The sequence below is a fragment of the Didymosphaeria variabile genome (genome assembly GCF_027946475.1).
Source record: "Didymosphaeria variabile strain IMI 356815 chromosome Unknown scaffold_7, whole genome shotgun sequence".
Lineage (NCBI taxonomy): Eukaryota > Fungi > Ascomycota > Dothideomycetes > Pleosporales > Didymosphaeriaceae > Didymosphaeria > Didymosphaeria variabile.
In genome coordinates this window covers 3119447-3138267 of record NW_026611626.1, presented here as the reverse complement: position 1 = coordinate 3138267, position 18821 = coordinate 3119447, and the positions used below count along the sequence as shown (strand labels likewise).

Here is an 18821-nt window from a genome sequence, read left to right as displayed (position 1 = left end):
TGGGCAGATACGCCAACGATGGGTGAGTAGTGGAAGAGGTAGAATTTAGGAAAGGGGATGATAGATGCAAGCCAGTGACGGGTTGGATTGGTGTGGGTTTCAACACTTGATTTATCTACCCATCCACTAGCAACCTAACAAATACCTCGTCCCGCACTCAAAGCTGGTCCCGCTTACCTACCTAAACAAACAACCACAGACATCTTCTTTAACCGATATAACAATCGCTCACTGCCAGACTCAGTCTCGACATTGATCCACCCACACACCCACACACCCACACACCCCTCTCCTCCCTCACCTCTCCGCCCCAAAACCTCCCACACTACTCCCCATCACAACCCCAAACCCCTCTCAATCGCCCAACACTGCCTCTCCGCCCCATCATTAAACAAAACCTTCACATCCCTCTCACAAACCCTCCTCACCCTCTCAAGCGCCCCTCAAAAAGCACAGGATCCTTGTGCATGCGGAGACCCTGCCCGAACAGCACACCCTCCCACTTCCTTTTCCCTCGTCCTCGTCCTTGCCTTCTCGGTCTGCATTTTCGGCGAGGTCCACACCAGAGCGTAGAGAGGGGCCCTCCTCAAAACCGATTCTAGGGCGGAGAAGGCGGAGGACGCCGAGCGCCAATCGAGATAGTGAATCGTGCACGGAAAACCGTTCCTCGCTGCGCGGGCGACGTCGCGGGCTATCTTCTGCGCGATGTCCGCTAGGACGGCGGGAGGGACGGGAGCGTCCGGGGAGGATCGAGGGGTTGAGGCCGATGAGGAGGATGTGTTTATTCTTGTTCTCCGTCTTGTTCTCGTTCGAGGTTGAGCATGTAGACATGGTCGACTGCAGTCATAAAACGGTCCGGTCCGTTTGGGAAGTTGATCTCTGGTAGGTAGATACTTGTGGGAGGGCTGCTATCTAATTTGTGGTGGAGTAGAGTGTGAGGATGCGAGGATGCAAGCTAGGTGCGGTGGAGTAGATTGGCAGTAGAAGGTACCTATGATAGATAGATTACCTAGTCGTCGATGACATGTCGAGGCATCCCACTGCAGTCCTCCCTGCTCCTCCACTGTCAATCCATCTATTCCTTCCACATACCTGTAACACTCATGCACCCACCATCCCACCACCATCCTCCAACCCAACCCGCGTCCCGTCCCGTTTCCAGACCCCACCCAAAGGATCGCGCTACCATGCACCCGCGCACCCGCGTAGGATCCCAGGCGTGTTAAAAAACGGCCCACACATGTAGACCAGGATGCTCAGACGTGGCGTATTGGCAATGCAAGTGTGCATCGCCATCCATCCATCCATCCATGCGTGGAAAAAGAAAACGAACAAATGGTATGTGAGTGGGCGTTTGGACTGTACATGCGACGAAGGGAGAGGAGAAAAGGATGGGTTGCTGAGCTGAGGGGTAAGACAGTCGCCCTTACTTCTTTCTCTCAGTCCGTTATCTACATCTCGTCTTCGCACTCCATTGCAAGAGGTACCGTACAAGTCAAACTGCCGTTGAGGAGTGCACTTTAGGTTTTTGGGTTTTTCTGTTTTCATGTTGGTGGTACGGAGGCACGCACAGCCCAGCTTAGCACTTAGCATCTCATCTCATCTCATCGCGCATATTTCAGTTCAAGAGTAGAAGTCCCAATTGCGTGCTTGTTCGTTCCATTACATCTACTGTCTGTCCCTTCAGTCCAGTCCTTGACTAAGTCATGTGTGATAACGAACCCCCCGCCCAAAATGTACACAGCAAAACAACAACCTCCATGTAATCATGCACGTGTACCTCCCTACACTTCCCTAAATAGAAACTAGGATGATAGAAGAACAAAGAAGTGTGGTTGTGCGCCTTCAAGAGAAGAGAATCAGTTTGTTGATGCCGTCTGTCAGGCTTTCCCCCCTATTGCATATCCTTCTCCCCATCCATCCATCCATCCACCCATCCACCCATCCACCCATCCATCAGCCTCCAACGTACTCAGCACAACACCCCCAAAATCCGCAACAGATAAAGAAATTACGGTAGATAAATGTGCCTGTCGAGGCGTGTGCTTTTCATATCTTATCAAGCCAAGCCAACATGAGAAAGGAAATAGTGTTAAGTAGGGGTATGAGAAAACCGATGACGATCGGTAAGATGGTTGGATAAAAGGAAAAGAAAAGTTTCGATCATTGAGTTGTGATATGATATCTCGGACATCAGAACGTCGTGATTGAACGCCTGCAAAGCATATTCTTCGCTCCGTGAGGCGTCATGCATGGGGATGTCTAGACGCCGAGCTCGGGCACGCGGCGCGAGCGGTGGCTGCCGTCTGCGCGGCGGTAGCTCATCGACGAACGGTCCATGGGCTCTTCCATGTCGGGCGAGCCGTTGTCCATTACGCCGTCGTAGCGGTAGGGCGGGGCAGTCGGGTTGGGGCGGGCGCCGCCCTGGAGACGGTCGTCCAAGTGTCTGGTGTCGAAGGTGCTCGAGTAGGACCGCTTCTGTCCGATGCTGGCTTGAGGCTGGACCTGAGGCTGGGTATTGTACTTCCCGTGAGCGTCTAGGTAGGCGCGGTGAGGAGCAATCTCAGACGTGGCAGACAGAGGCGCAGACGTGTTATTGGGCGGCGAGTGATACGAAGGTGATACGGGTTCTAGCCTGTTCTGGGTATCGACATTTGCCAAAACCGTTCTTAGAGGTGCGAGAGCGTGACCGTTAGACATATGGGCAGAAGCAGACGAAGAGACAGGCGCTATGTGGTTTGGACTCTGCAACGGCTGAACCATTTGCTGAGGTCGTCCATAATCCATAGAACCGGAACCGTAAGAGGGCATGATTTGACTGGGGCCAGGGTACTGTTGCGTGGGCTGTGCGATAGAGGAACGGCGGTAGTCTGGAGCAGGCTGACCATAGTCCACGGCAGGCTCTTGACGCACAGGAGCTGGCTGTTCATAGTGGGATTGCTGCTGGTAGCTCTGATTGTTCATGTAGCCGTACGATTGACCCATGTGCATGTTGGACTGACTCTGGTAGCTGTGGGCCGGCTGATGGGATTGCTGCGAGTACGACGTCTGCGGTGGCTGCATCAGAGGAGCCGCTGGCTGAGGAGGAGCATACTGATTCTGGTAGGCGGGCTGGGGAGCGTTGTACTGGGGAACCTGGGAGTAGGATGCGCTCTGGGGCGGAGGCATCTGCTGGTAGCTGTTGGGCTGATAGGCGGGCTGCATCTCTTCCATGCTCTGGCGGCGCGGCGGGGCGTACGAAGTGTTACTGGCGTTGGAGACGGAGCGTGGGCGGTTGTCTGAATCCATAGCTGGGCTGGTCGTAGGCAGGCCTTGTTGCTGGGCATAGTTGTCCGGAGTAGAAGAAGTGCGTCTGGCTCCTTCGTAGCCATTCTCGTCTTCATACTCGTCCCAGTCCTTGTTGGCCTTGTTCTCACGGCGCCTCATGCGAACGTCACGTCGGATACGAACGCGGCATCCCTGCTCGGCGACCATGCGGCTCAGAGCAGTGCTCTCGGACAATCCAGGGAACTTCTTAGCGGAGAAGACGACGAAGGGAGCCGACTTGACCTCGAGACGGTGGGAGACATGGGCATCGAGGCCTCCCTGGGTGTGGGCCTGGACGGAGCGGTCCTCGGGATCCATGTCCTTCTGGTCCTTCAATTCCTCGTACAGAGCAAAGCTCAAGCGGTACTTTCCCTCGTGACGGACGGACAAATCAGGGAAGATGAAGTAGCCGGCGGGACTGGGGCGGTCCAGGTAGGCCATGCCAGCGACGGGCGTGCCGGTGAGGACGGGGAAGCTTGGCGTAGCCGCCGGGGCGCGTCCGGGTGCAATGGTACGCGCGTTCTCGAGGGTCGCAAAGAGGAAGAAGTTGGCATTGTAGCCGAAGGTGATGTCCTGCTCACCCTCGAACACCTTGAGCTCGACAATCGGAGGCGGGTCGACAGGACGACGGTCGGCGCTCGACTTGGCACCGCTGCCGCAGGCGCGGGCACGCTCAGGCTGCTGGATGACCTGCAGCGAGTAGCGGATGTTGCGGCCGTCCTTTGTGGTGCGGACGGACGAGCTCCTGGTCTCGTTCGGGACGGAGATGGTGGAGGCCATGGTGGGCTATTTGAGGTCTGGTGGTGGTCAGCCATATTCGGTACGGGCTTTGTCTCGACAGCCTCGCGCCCGCGGGGAAGGCACGGCATGTGCAACTTACGTCTTCGACCAGCACACCGGTGCAGAGTTGATAGCAAGCGGTCGTTGCGAAAACAACGTGGTTTTGAACTTTGGGACAGACGGTCAGCATGCCTCTCGGAACACCTGGGCGGCGGGACGGGACTGCGCCCGTGGCATCGGCAACTCTCCCAATGCCACGCTCCTGGGCAGCGGGCTCTCGACACGGCCCGATCAGACCGAGATGAATGCAAAAGGTATATGCTCACAGTTCAAAGATGATGGTGGAGCCGCGAAAGGTGAATCAGTGTCGGCAGCGCGCGTCTACTCTTCTACAGCGAGTGCGATGTCTCCGAGCGATGGACCGCGGCAGCGAGCAGGCGGATGGGTCCTGCAGTGAGGGCGGCGCGATGGTATGCAGCCGGAGGGAGGGCGAGGGATTCGGAGTCGAGAGGGGTCTCTCACGGCGTCGTGGCCGCGTGTGCTCTACGACCCGTCGCCTTCGAGTGTCGTGAGGTGTCTGAGGTGTGCGCTGGGAGGAGAGCGGACGGGGCGAGGGCGGGTGGACAAGACGGGGGCTGGCGCTTGAGCAGCTTGGGAGTGCGCTGCGCAGTGGGCTTGGGGTGCAGGCAGGCGGGCAGGCAGCTAGGGTCGAGAGTAGCGCCGGCTGAATGTGCTCTTTGTTCCCTGGTGCGCTCCAGCGGCTTGGGACCTTGGACGCTGCCAATCGAAGTGCGTCTTGGGAGCCACACGCAGAGCATCCCTGCCTGAGTGCGCCTGCTTGCATCCGCGGGCGGGCTTACTGTGCGTCGCGAGCGTGAAAATAGCCCGTTGGTCGTCTTCTAGCGGCCCGTGGTGCTGCCCACACTCACGTTCACAGGCCTTCTCGCGTACCTACCATGTCATGTCGCCGCGATAGTCGTTGAACAACGCGCAACGCCATATACCATAGTATGTGTGCGAGCCGTGGGCGCGGTCTCTGCTGGGCGTCGAACCCAAAACAAGCATTGTGCACCGGCGCGGGAACTGAAGGGGTCAAGTGGACTGGGAACGAATGGGACCCGCACCGCCCACCGCGCTCAGACGACCAAATCACCCTCTCCGCGGAGCGCATCCTGGCCATCTTGGCCTGCACGGCTGCCCCCTCGCCCCAGGCATCTAGAAGTCGGAGCACCGTGTCTGAGAGCTGGAGTGAATGACCGGCGCACAAAGGCAGGGTTTCGACACACTGCGCCGTCGGGTCATCTGCCCATGCAACACCGATCCGCTACCCAAGCGACCTGCTGGCTTGCCTGTTGGAGTCCTCCCGGCGAACGCACACTGCGCGCACAATCTATCGATAGTAAGCCATCACAAAGCCTTCTGCGAGCCTTCTGCGAGCCTTCTGCGAGTCTTCTGCAGCCCTTCTGTCGCTGCTCGCCAGACGCCTTCGTCGCGCTGCTCTTTGTCTGCCATAACCGTCGTGCGCCGCCATCGACGCCTGGCCTGGCCTGGAATGACCCGTCGCCGCGCCTCTGGATTGCAACCTCATCACAGCTGCTATGCAGGGGGTGCGGACATGGCATTCCCACTGTCCTGCGCGCAGCAGCTGTCGTGCGCCCTGGGGCCCGCCGGGAAGCACACAGGCGACACCAACAGCCAAAAGTCAGGCCATTCGCGGCGCTGGGTCGCCTTTCCTTTTTGCAGCGCCCACAGTGCGCGCAGAGGCCGTACTGCGGCCTGCCATCTCATCTCACTCGCAGCGCGGCCGATTGGAAGCCGCTCCTGGGGATCTCGCATCGACGCCTCTCCCCTGTCCCTGGACCTCTAGCGATGCCTGCTCCACGGCTGCTCTCCCGCCTCTCCCGCGCCACTGATTCGCTCGCCCGCCGGGTTTCCAACGGCTCTGGCGCAATCTCCCGCATCCTCATCCTCGCGACGGTTTGTACAAAGCGCCCATCATCGAGATGCTGATATTCATTCTTTGGTGCTGTGCCACCGTGGTGTTGAGGCCCCTATGTCGTTGGCCGCGCGCCCGTCGCAGGCGTTGAAGCCATTGCCTCTTGCGACCCCGCCTGCGTCAACCCGTCGCATCCTCAGGCCATTCGCTTTGTCCAGCGTCTGCTACGGCATGCTCGTGCAGTGGCGTATCCAACGGACCGCTGGACCCACGAAGACCATACATGGCGTGCAGCAAGCGTGCCGGCGCGCGCATGCCTTTGGTCGTGCTCGACCGCCATGTCTCCCGCTACCGCCTACTCTGGCCGCCTGCGTTGCGCCCTCACCACGTGTTGCCCTCTGGACACTCGGTGCACTCACGCAGCTGGCTGTTTTCAGAACGGCAGACCACGTTGAAACTGTTCCACCTTCGCTTGCCCTTGCTCGGCACCGCATGCTCTGTTCGTGGGCGCTGCTGAGGCACGCCCGCGGATGACGGAGCCAGAGTGTATGGCGCTCTGTGTCACGCTTCAGATTGTTGGCGTCGGACATTATGAGACGCTACGGGAATTGCCTAGTGGAAGCTACCACGGCGCGTGAGAGGTCCAACACAAGCTTACCACGCTTGAGCCACGCTTGAGGAATACCCCAAAAAACGGCTATCCACTTGGAGCTTTCTAACGTAAGATCGAGCCTGCCGTGACTGAAAGCGGAAGTGCCTGCTCCACTTCCTCAAACGTTGATCCACTGTGACAGCGCGTCTCCACAGATGTGTACCTTCATTCTGTCCGAGGCAGCTCTCCTGTTGAATAGTGCCAGTATTTGCTCAACCAAACGCGTCCAGCCTACGTCACCGTAGCCTCATATGGGAAATCACGCAGCTTGAAAGATGCTCATCCACGGTAGGGTCTGGTCTATCGCTCTGAAAGCTACGGCCCAGAACGACCAAGAGCTCCACCCTCAACCATTGTTTCAAGTTAACAGAGCCCTCACCTATCAACCTTCTGCCAACTCTGCTCATCCACCTCTACAAACGTAGCTCTCTTCTATCCCAACAACCCAACATATACCGCATTCCAAAACTCAAAGCTGACCCTACGCATTCCCCCTGAACAACCACAGGTGTCTTCCCACTCAGTTCAACGAATCGCACACTGTTCTCAATGTCGACCACGCCCGGCCACTCACGTAATCAACCTGACCTCTTTACCGCATTTCGTACGCTCTGTACACTCATCGAGCCTATGCTGCATAGCTATGCATACCCTCCCCCTCATCATATCAACCTCATACCAAACCCACCAGTAGCGCTTCCCACCTTCTCTTCCCATTCATTCCCACAACGCCTTGATACACCTCCGCTCCAGACCTTCACCCGTAGTGTCTTCCTCATCTCCCTCTCATCGCAGTGTTCAGAGAAACACGCAGAGAGATGGGTATTTGAAACAAGGGAGAGGAGAGGGGTAGCATGGCTAGGACCGGGCTGGGCTGGGGTGGTACATACCTCTCATGTATATATATATGTATTTTATTTAAACCCGTGCCCGTGCTGTTTGGTGGGTACTGGAAGGGGGGCGGTGCACCTTCGCGACCGCTCTATAATGGATTCAGTATAGCTGTGATGGGCCTTGCTCATGTGTTGAGTATTTCTTTCCTTCTAAGGATGGTGTGAGGACGGGGACGAGATGGCTGGACTGGACATATAGCAATGCCGACGTGAGGGATACGCTTACGATATGAGACGCGAAGGGTGTGCTTTGTGCGTGTTAGCGACGCGTACGAGACTCCATCGGCGGGTTAGTGTGAGATGAACGTGGTGGTGTCGTGCTGTGCTGTGGTTGTGCGGATGGGCGTGCGTGGCGTGGGAGTTATTGCGTAAGCTCTCTTCCGGCACTTTATCACATACTATCAGACAATCTTCTTAGTGGTAGATATATGTTTTGACCTGTCGGTGAGTTGTTAAGTGGTAATGTCTAGGTTGGAATGTGGTGTGTAAAGGGCCTGTTTACTGGCATTGAGGGTCGCAGCACAAAAAATAAGTGGAAGGCTTGGATACGTGTTCACGAGCCTGTTGAGGTGGTGAAGTCGGAGTTGGTGTTCATGGGCGTTGTCCGAGGGGGCGCAATCACGGGGACAGCGTCGTAAGAGAGGAGTCTGCTTAGGTACTGCGGTATAGCAGAGAAAGTGTATATAGTTTATCATGTCTCGAGCCAAGACCTTACTACCTTCGCTAACCCCATCGCCCATCTCTAACAGCTACGGAACCGCACCCTTAAGCAGCTCAAAGCTCTCCTTCAGAAAACCTTTCGGCCCCTTCGCAGACGCCTGAAACAAACTATCTACCATACTCCCTAGGACTTTCGGCCCCTGAAACGCACACATTAGGTACGTGCTAGCCATATCTTCCGAAACTCCAGGGATACACTCGAACAGCCTGAGATACTCCGCCCGATACATCGCGTCCTCAGGATCCCACCGCGTAAGCCCCCTCGCCATCTGCAAGAACACCGTCATCGCACCAACAGTAAGCAAGAAGAAAATAGCCTTCGTCCCAATCCGCGCTTCCTTCGTGAGCGCATGCCAAAAGCCTGAGTCCATCGGTCCGTAGATGGTCAACTCGCCCAGGACGCGCTCGAGAAAGACTTTCTTAGGGAGCCGCACAAGCTGCTTAGTGAACTCCCCCGCGTGAAAGAGGTGCGATGCAGGCAGCGAGTTCCAGATGTACAGCAGGCGCATGCGCAGGGTGGTGTGCGCTCTGTCGGAGCGCGTGGCGATGCGCTCGGCGAGGTCGTTTGCGAAGCGGTGGCAGTTGTTGAAGTGGAGGGTGTAGCCGTGGGGAGCCATGCGGGTGTGGATTGCTTTCGCTATACAAGTAGAGACGACTCAGCGTGTGTGCTTTATAGTATAGTACGGTACAATACGGTACAGAAGAATCCACCATCTTACGATATCATAATATAATATACATACCCATCTCCCAAATCTGCCCATCCGTCATACACGTCCTCCCCACATCCTTAGTCCTAACTCTACTCTTCTCACCCTCGCCCACCCTCCACTCGCCCACATGCAGCACTACCTCCCCATCGTACTGGAAGATGTCGTAGGTATACGGCCCGATGGTAAGGCCCCAGTGCCCTGCGATCTGTAGGTTGCTGAGCACCTTGAGCGCAACGCCCTTGGGCCCGACGGCGTCCATCCATTTTCTGAGCGGCCGGTGCTTTACGTAGATGACGCGTTTGGAGCGCTGGGCGTTGGTTTCGACGACGGCGAGGGGGACGCGTGATGGGGTTTGGGCGGAGCTGGCGGCGTTCAGAGAGTCGGAACTGCTATTCGAGCCTGGGGTTTGCAACGCGTCAGATAGATGGGTATGGATGTGCAGGGCGGAAGCATACCATAGGTACCAAAGTGTTCGTAGAATTTCCGATATTTGCGGCCGGTCTCGTGCGCGTCGTTGTGAGCTTGTTCTCTCCACTTTTTGTTACTGTCGTCTGAAGTGAGGGACGCGGTGTCGTGGTCTTGTTTGGCGGGTGCCATTGGAGCAGGAGGGTATGATGCTGTGCTAAGCGGTTGCTGCTGGCCTGAAGCGAAGTGGTCGTGGATTAGGGGTTTCTTCTGGTATGTCCTGCACTTGAGCGATTCAAGTTGTAGATTTGGCCAGGCTCAATGATGGAGGATATCCCAGGCCAGATGTATGCTAGAACGAACAGTATACTCGGAGCGAGCAGGTAAAGCAGCGTGAATGGAGGTGTTTGTATGCTTGTATGCAATGAGACTGAAAGATGAGGGTCAACCCACAAAGGTCGGTTTATAAGGAGGAACATGGCTTGTACTCGACAGGTTCAAATGAGTGAGTCAATCTATGAGGTGGACAATAGCTCGTAGTCAAGAACTTCAGATGAGTGAGTCAATCTATCTCACGTACCTTAAGCGAAATTCCTCTCCCAATAAATGCCTTATGGGACCCATCCGGGAGGACGAGTGATCGCACCGCATGGTGTACGCCCGTCAGGACCCTACAGAGCCTCGTAAGCCTGGGACGTCGCCACGGTACCAATAGTTATCATTGGTACTGCGTTCATCGCTTCACGGAAACCATCCCCTATGTGTAGCGAAGGTTGCGAGACCGCGCATTTTCGTTGGACACTGCCACACCACTGAACAACATAGATACGCATGTGCGACGCGATGACGGCGACATACTTCGTGGCTGGGCTCTACCACTGCCTGCTTCGTAGAGTTCAAAAGGCCAGCCACACTCTGCACGCGGGCCCCGCAACTTACTTTCCTCGTTCGCTCACCTCGTCCACGAAATGGCCCCCAACCCTCCATTCCTAAAACAGCACGCCCTCGACCAACAGGTGCTGGCTCTAAGTGGGGGCCCAAACCAAGCCGCTACCATTCACCATGTACCCGACCAGCCCTCGGTGCCCCTGAACAAACAAGAAGTGCGCCTTTTCCTCGATGCCGAGCTGAAAACCGCCATCCTAGATAAGATGTACAACTGGCTGTGGGTATGCGCTACCAAAGAAAGCCACCGCATCGACGCCCTCCACCAGCAAGTCTTCAAAGGCAGATCCATCGTCCCCACCGAAGACCCCGCCCTCCACCTCGTCTGGTTCAAAGACAAAGTCTGCATCAAGCCCATGCCGCTCTGCCTGCTAAACCACGACTTCTGGCTGCACTTCCTGCCAGATGCTCAAGACCCGAAAGATGCTCCGCACTTCGACACACGTGTAGCACTAGGCTTTCTACGCTCCTACGCCCATCTCATCCGGCACCGCTCCGACCTCGCCCTCGCTGTAGAAAAGGGCTTGCTGCCGAAACATGTGGAGTGGCTCCAATGGGAACACTTCATCTCCCCCTTCCGCAACGTGCAAGACTGCGACGTCGCTCCCCGCTACCACTTCGGGCAATTCCGCCTCACGCGTCTCAATCTGCTGATCCGCGTGCTGCGGCCCCGCTCGCACGACGACGCGGGCACAAACAGACACTACTACACTATGCACTGGCACACGGCGGCATACCTCCGACAATTCGTAGAAGCAGGCGTCTTCGTCTTCGCGTCGGTGTCGCTCATCATGTCCGCCATGCAGGTCATCCTGAGCCTACCGTCCGAAGTGCAAACCCGCACGTGGGTGCGGCAGTCAGCGGCGCTGAGTTTTGCGTTCTGGGGGTTCTGCATCACGGTGCTGATACTATTGGCAGTCAGTTGGATGTTGTTGCTCGCAGGGCCGGTCTTGTATTTTGCAGCACAGCAGGTTTTTGGGTACGCGAAGAAAGAGAAGTTTGATCGCGATATGAACAGGGTTGGGAGGAGTGGAGTGGGGGAGAAGCGCGTGTAAAAGGATGGATTGGCGAGGGGGGTCGGGCTGGGACAATTAGAAGGCTGGGGTTTCTTATTATGCTTGGAAGATGTGAGACCTTGCATGTCTGTCAGTATGATGGTGGTAAGGGACAGGGATGAGCCGGTGACATATTATTGACACACCACGAATGGCCATGTCTAAGAAATCACAAGGCGTGCACGGGTATGCTGCCGATGTGGATGTCTTAGTGACACGCACTTGCGTTTACGTACGAACGGTGCGAGCGTTTTTCTATAGGCGACTTGTAGACGTGATTTACGTGTAGAAGTAGGTGTAAAAGGAGGTGTAGAAATGGAGTGTAAAGGTGGATTGTAGAGGTTTTTGTTTTTGAAACGCACCCGTCAATCGCAAGTTCTCCTCGTGACTGCGATCTCTGCTACAGCTCTACGTTCCGCGCTCCAGTAATAGCCAAATGTCCGTGGGCAGGAAATCTCAAAGATATTGCGATTGCGAAGTACCAGTCATGTAGCCATTTGTAGTGCATCGAGTTCTATATGAGCATGCCGTGTCTAAGTCGCAGACCTAAGCAAGGCGGATATCTCTTGTCTCGGGCTCTGCCGCTTTCCAAGGTACCTTATGGATGTATGCCAGAGCTACGCGATAAGCTTGCCCTTCATCCCATCTCACTATCATTACGTTGAGGACACTCCACGGATCTCTTGGCTGGGTGTTACTGAAGAAACTGATAGCGCCATGGTCTTCCCGGGTAGCAAATCTGTGAACAGCCAGCTTCGAAGCAGAAAGAAGAACGAGGTCTAACTTCATGCTTTCTAGAGTCTCGACCATGCTAGGAGTAATGCCAGGTACAGTCCCCACACATTGTCCGCGCGGGTCATAGATCATACACTGTCGCTGCTGATGCTGATGGCCTACGTGTTTGAAAGAAAACTTGGTACTGGGTACGATTTCTGACGAGAAATTAAGGATGTGAAGGTTGTTCCAACTGTCCAAGGAGCGTGAGACAGCAGAAGGCTCTACGCATTCTAAAACAGCAGGATTTATATATTCTTGACATTCGGCCATGCCTATGTGGAAAGGGGAATGGAAGACGATAAGGTCTGACGAGAAGAACTCGTTGTAGTGGATACCGCCCGTCCAGGCTGCCCAGGACCACGTGGGAAACCGCTTGTTCTGTGGATTTGCGTTTGTGCCCCTTGATGAAGTCGTGTCGATTTGTTCCCACAAAAGGGCGAGATCCAGCGACTGCTTGGGAAGTCCACTAACCATGGTCCAGTTGCTGAGCTTCTCCATGACAGCACTGATCCCAGCAAAGGCGTCAAGTATATCCATTGGAAAGGTGAGCTGCTTGCGACAGTACTCCTCGACGAGTCTGCTATAACGGCGCATCTGCAATTCGTCTTCCATCGATAGTGGATCCCCAAACTCAGCGAGGTCTTTCTTAATCAAGCTCCTGGACCCTGGGCCATTAATGAGGTCGAACGTTTTTGTCAAACTGCCTTCGGAGTCGTCGAACCGATCTTCAGACCAGAGCCGGCACTGGCATCCAAAAAAAACTTGTGAACTTGTGAAGTAGAGACAACGTCTTGACAGGAGTCTCTCTTGGAATGTCCAGGCTCGGGAATTATAGACCGATGAGCTCATCATACCACCTAGCGGAAACCGTTCAGTCAAATGAAGGCCTGTATCCTTGAGCTTTACGACATTGCCAGATGCTAGACTGTTTTGGTGTACTCTGTGTAATCCGACACCGGCGTTGTCGCCGTGAGCAGCAACAATAGTTACCACGGCTTGATCGTATATTGAGGCCATCTCACGGATCATATGGTGTTTCACGATTTCATCGTCTTGCACGATACATAAGGAGTCAACCCAGAGAAGCTCCTCGTCCAGTTGAGACACCACCAGTATTGCGTCCCTTATGACTTGAGGAAGCATATGTTCCAGTCGTTGCAAGGAGCCTTGCTGAAACAAAGCTATCTTGTTCGCCTTGGTCAACTGCAGTTGAGGGAAGTTTCCCCAAACATAGCTCAAGGCAAAATATCGGGAAGAGGATGGACGTTGAATCAACTTCCGGTTTCTGACATCAATGTATGTTTGCAGACTAGAAGTAGCCGTCTTTGGCTCGAAAAGCACTTGATCACAGCTTCCTGTGTGCGAACTTTCGCAGTTTTGTAGCCAAGACTTGACGAGCAACCAATTGACTTGGTGGAGAGACAAGATTCGTATTTTCTTCCGCGATTTTGCGTCGTCAATGGCTCTATGACTTTGAGATTCAGCCATACTCGTAAGCCACCAAAAAGAGCTAAAGGAGCATACCTGTCAAGATAATCTCTCATCCTGCGGACAATTCTACTACTCCGTTCTTGGGGGTCGAGAAGTACCAGAACTGAAAACCCTAAAAACTGGGATGGAGAATTTGGATTGACCTCCAGATGTTGCGCTTCGTGTGTGGTATGTAGACTCCTTTGCGCACACTTGACCCGTAAAACCAGAAGACAAAGAGAACAACCGTGTCTCGGAAGGCTTTCTGGACGATCGTAGACATTATCATGGAAATCAACGAGATTTGTGCCAATCGTATCGAGCGAGCCCTGACGAAGTTTGCTTCCGCATTCTTGGCATACACGCATAGATGATTGAATCGGAAATTCGGACCAACTTGAACGCTTTGGGGCATAGTAGCCGGGAACTGATGGCGAGTTCTTTGCTTGTGCTGCATTCTCCAGTAGCCTCACTGTAAGGAGGCACTTTGAACACCCGAGACTATCTCGACTAGTTTTGAAGGCTTTTTGAAGGCTTCGTAGGAACATAATTGGTGGGGCTGCGTGGCGCGCGAACTCATGGCACTTTCTGAGACTTGGTCCTTACGTATACAATGTAAGGTTGCCGCCTGGTCGCATGCACCTGGGCATGTAGTAATACGCGTGGTATATCGGCTGTAAAGGATTAGGTTCTACAATACAAATATGAAGTTAAGATCTATGCTCCTCTTACCGCTGTGGTATGTTTCGTCAGATAACGACAAACTGTGATAAAGACAAAGCGTCTTTTCGTCCGTTCCGGCCACCCGAGTATTAGTGTAGATCGTAATAGAAGAATGGTGAAGTAAGCTGGCACCTTTTAGGCAGACAAGATGGAGGAGTTGAACGAAGACACACGGGGCTGTGTTATCGCACAGCCCCCAGATGAGAGCTGAGTAAAGCTTGTACTACCAATTACCCGAGGCTTTCATAAGGCAGGAACCCGATAACCCTAGGCATTGGAGAGAGCATCTTAAGCCTTGCGTGGGATATTGTGATTTCAGACATCGAGTTGCGAGGGGATTGGCTGATGTTTTAGCCGGTATGATGACGCAGATAGGAAGAGAGACGTCTCGAGGTTGTAGACAGACGTCTTGTTTCGCATGGCACGCCGGGACAAAGGGATGCGCGAGGACAATCTTCGAGGAGTAAAGAAAGTCCTGGTCTGAGGAAAGATGTGACGAAATTTCGAGTCGTTCGAAGGCAGGCATGAAGACAAGAAGTGACGACTGACGACCTCGGAAGGTGCACACGTGTAGGTTCGATTCAGGAAACAGCGTCCTCCAACTTACAGCCGACACGACTCTAACAGCACAACCACGTGTCAATCAGGAACGTTTAAACCTTTCCGTCTCGTCTCGATTCGGCTTCGCGCTTGACATGTCCTAAGTATCCTGTCATGTCGATTACACTCGACCGTGCACTAACTGGCACCAGGCACCCCACGATGAAGCGGGGCAGCGGGGTAGCTATGGCGTGCTCGACGCGCGACTACGCGCTTTGCTCTGAATACGAAACCGGACGCCCACTACGGCTTCTTTGTAGACAACTCTTTGTAGACAAAGACGGCTGGAAGCAGTCAGCAGTCAGCTCATGCTCGATGGCATCAAAAATCGCCGATACCGTGGCCGTGGGTGGTGCCCGAGGCGTATATGAACACGCAAGAACGCCCCGCAGACCAACTCGAACAACACGGGACAAACAGAAGCGAGGTTCGCGGATCGGTAGATGGCGTGATTGAAAAGGCTTCTTGTGCAATATCTCTGGCGCTATTCATTGGGGTCGTGTAGCGTGAGTATAGTAGCACGAGGGGTCCTAGGGTCTACTGGCAGCACCACGTCTTTCTTCCACTTATCTTGTATCGCATACCGTCACAATGGCAGAGGAACTCTCCAAGAACTTTGAGACGCTGCAATTACATGCTGGTAGGGTCCGCGGATGTTGAGGAGAGAGCGAGGGCTAACTTGTGTTGCGTAGGACAGGCGCCAGACCCCACTACTAAGTCGCGCGCTGTGCCTATATATGCGACCACCGTACGTTGGGATTGATATAGGGAAAATGAGCGGAGAGCTTGGGCTAACCAAGGCAGTCATACACTTTCGATGACTCGGCTCATGGGGCGAGGCTGTTTGGCCTCAAGGAGTTTGGTAACATCTACAGTCGTATCATGAATGTGAGTCTCCAGCTCTGGAGAAAGAATGACATTGGAAATGCGAACAATCACCACAGGTCTCTCGCTGACCCTCATTAGCCCACAGTCGATGTTTTCGAGAAGAGAATCGCTGCGCTCGAGGGTGGTGTAGCAGCTTTGGCAGCATCCTCAGGACAAGCCGCTCAGTTCATGGCCATCCTTACTCTCGCTCACGCAGGAGACAACATTGTCTCCACCTCCAATCTGTAAGTTTAAGGATCTAATCTTCATGACCAACATTGACTCAAGGATCCAGCTACGGCGGCACATACAACCAGCTCAAAGTCGCCCTCCCCCGCCTCGGCATCAAAACCAAGTTCGTCAACGGCGACAACCCCGAAGACTTCAAAGCCGCCATCGACGACAACACAAAAGCCATCTACATCGAATCCATCGGCAACCCAAAGTACAACATCCCCGACTTCGAGAAGATCGCCGCCATCGCCCACGAAGCCGGCGTCCCCGTCGTCGTAGACAACACCTTCGGCGCAGGCGGCTACTTCGTCCGCCCCATCGACCACGGCGCCGACATCGTCGTCCACTCCGCCACAAAATGGATAGGCGGCCACGGCACCACCATCGGCGGCGTGATCGTTGACAGCGGAAAGTTCGACTGGGGAAAACACGCGAAGCGCTTCCCGCAGATGAACGATCCATCAGAGGGCTACCACGGGCTCAAATTCTACGACACGTTCGGCCCCATAACCTTCATTATCCGCGCGCGCGTCGAAATCCTCCGCGACTACGGCGCAGCGCTCAACCCGTTCGCCGCGCAGCAGCTCATCCTCGGGTTGGAAACGCTGTCCCTCCGCGCCGAACGCCACGCGTACAACGCGCTCAAGCTCGCGCGCTGGCTCGAGAGGAATCCCAACGTATCATGGGTGTCCTACCCAGGACTAGAATCCCATCCCTCCCACGCAACAGCCAAGAAGTACCTAAAGCGCGGCTTCGGCGGCGTGTTATCCTTCGGCGTGAAAGGCGGCGGAAAAGCAGGAAGCCAGGTCGTGGATAACTTCAAGCTGATTAGCAATCTTGCGAATGTGGGCGATAGCAAGACGCTGGCTATTCATCCGTGGACGACGACGCATGAGCAGTTGAGCGATGGGGAGAAGGAGAGTGGTGGTGTTACGGAGGTGTGTATCCTCCCTTTCCCTAACCATCATACACACCGTGAATGACGGTGAACTTTGACATGTGGCTAATCACCGTCTTAGGACCTCATACGCATCTCCGTCGGCACAGAGCACATCGACGACATTATTGCCGACTTCGAGCAGTCGTTTGCCGCGTCGGCGACTAAGCCTGAGGAGAAGGGCGACGCGGCAAACGCCGGCAACGCGGGGTCTACGGAGCAGAAGGGCTCGCTGTCGGGCGCGACGTAAGTAGTGGAGGCATTTCTGGGACTGGAGGAGGTGAGCGTAGAGTAGGATATGAGATACCACGTAGTATATGCAGGCGATCCGATGAATTTATATTTGATTATGTCACATGCATGATGAGAATTTCAGGCGGAGCGAATGCGGGTATGTGATGGTTCTTTGTGGCTATGGGTGTGCTAGTTGTGATCTGCCATGTAGAGTATGTTTTGGTGACTTTTTCGACTGCTGTTGTGCGAAACACTCACCTAGCCCGGGTTAACTCAGCGCATGATGCGCGCACAGAACGGCATGAATCAACGAAGTACACGTCTTGCAACTCGGTATAATCCGGACGCGACACATGTCTCAGTACAAAAGAGATAGATTGCATCATGTGTACATCAGGGTATCATCTCGCCGCAACTCCAGAACTCCAGTCCGCCCACGCCCAAACCCAGACCTAAGTCCCCAATCCAACCATATAGAAATCAAATCTCCCTCACCCTTGGCACACTCGACTTCCGCTCTACACTCCCCCTCCCTCCACCAACCATGTACGTCCCCGTCTGGTCAAACCACCGACTACTACTATGCCAGCTCGGCAACCCTTCCGGATCCTCATCTTCATTCTTACATCCCCTCCTACACCCGCCGCCCTGTCGCCAGCTCGTGCCCGCCCACTTCATACAGCGTGCGTACTCAGCGCACCTCCCTGTTCTCTTCCTCTTCGCCAGACTGTGGTCGTTGAGGACCTGCCGGGGAAGCGTGCGGCGCAGCGTGATAGCGGATTTAGCGACGAAGTCCGTGACGGGAACGGGGAGGTGTGTCATTGCAGAAGCGGTGGTGTCAAGGGATTCAAGGTGGAAGAGGATTTCCGATTCTTCGTGGAGCCAGGGGCGACTCGGGCCTGCTAGACTTGAAGGTTTCCTGCGGAGCAGTTTGCGTGTCCCGGTCGCAGAGTCAGGACGTGCTGTATCTGAAGACATGGGTGTGATAGCCCGAACGATAGCTTCGTCGAGATCCTCGAATGAAGAGAAGTTGTTGAGATCCCACTCTATGACTTCGCGTTCGCATCCTAGCATGCCGGCGTAGACGAGGTCTTTGAGTTCCATGAGCAACTCGAAGATCATGCGCTGGGGCGTGGGGCGCTGCTGGAAGAGGGTTTCGATGTCGGGGAGGTACTTGCGGATGATTTCGCCGCCGCTGTAGAGGTTCTTGCCGGTTGCGAAGGGCTCGTTGTCCGCCATTTGGATCTCGATGCGGGACATTTGGCGGGAGAGGCCGGCGGCAAGATGGCGGACTTGGATGAGTGGGTTTTGGGTCAGGGAGGATTGGAGGGCTGGTGGGAGGTCTAGATAAACGTTAGTGGTTAGGTTCTTGGTGACAGTGAGCACGGAAGGGGTTGTAAGTCTTCGATGTACACTGTGATACTGAAGAGAATAGGTTCCGGATCGTGGACTGAGTGTACCCAGGCTCTACCAGGAGCTTCACTTACCCGCAAAGGAGACCTCGCCAGCCAGAACAACCAACGCATCCGCCAACTCCTTCTCTTTCTCCCGTAGTTCCTTCTTTTGCGCCTGCA

General features: G+C 54.8%; 5 protein-coding genes across 5 annotated transcripts; 2 read left to right on the top strand and 3 right to left on the bottom strand.

Moving 5' to 3' along the window:
• Positions 1 to 2262: 2262 nt before the first annotated feature.
• On the bottom strand, positions 2263 to 4086 carry VEL1 (velum formation- protein; the record flags this gene model as incomplete). The annotated part of the gene is made up of 1 exon (XM_056218944.1): positions 2263 to 4086. The coding sequence occupies one exon, from the start codon at positions 4084 to 4086 to the stop codon at positions 2263 to 2265; it is 1824 nt and encodes a 607-aa protein (XP_056068209.1).
• Positions 4087 to 8316: 4230 nt separating this feature from the next.
• Positions 8317 to 9034, bottom strand: N0V89_010198 (uncharacterized protein; the record flags this gene model as incomplete). Its single annotated transcript, XM_056218943.1, has 2 exons — positions 8317 to 8924; positions 9031 to 9034. 2 exons carry the CDS (start codon positions 9032 to 9034, stop codon positions 8317 to 8319), a joined length of 612 nt encoding a protein of 203 aa, XP_056068208.1.
• A 1339-nt stretch (positions 9035 to 10373) lies between these two features.
• On the top strand, positions 10374 to 11405 carry N0V89_010197 (uncharacterized protein; the record flags this gene model as incomplete). The annotated part of the gene is made up of 1 exon (XM_056218942.1): positions 10374 to 11405. One exon carries the CDS (start codon positions 10374 to 10376, stop codon positions 11403 to 11405), a length of 1032 nt encoding a protein of 343 aa, XP_056068207.1.
• Positions 11406 to 15857: 4452 nt separating this feature from the next.
• Positions 15858 to 17263, top strand: MET15_2 (Homocysteine/cysteine synthase; the record flags this gene model as incomplete). The annotated part of the gene is made up of 4 exons (XM_056218941.1): positions 15858 to 15863; positions 15942 to 16087; positions 16138 to 17014; positions 17096 to 17263. 4 exons carry the CDS (start codon positions 15858 to 15860, stop codon positions 17261 to 17263), a joined length of 1197 nt encoding a protein of 398 aa, XP_056068206.1.
• Positions 17264 to 17727: 464 nt separating this feature from the next.
• Positions 17728 to 18773, bottom strand: N0V89_010195 (uncharacterized protein; the record flags this gene model as incomplete). Its single annotated transcript, XM_056218940.1, has 2 exons — positions 17728 to 18590; positions 18770 to 18773. The coding sequence occupies 2 exons, from the start codon at positions 18771 to 18773 to the stop codon at positions 17728 to 17730; spliced, it is 867 nt and encodes a 288-aa protein (XP_056068205.1).
• Positions 18774 to 18821: the final 48 nt, after the last annotated feature.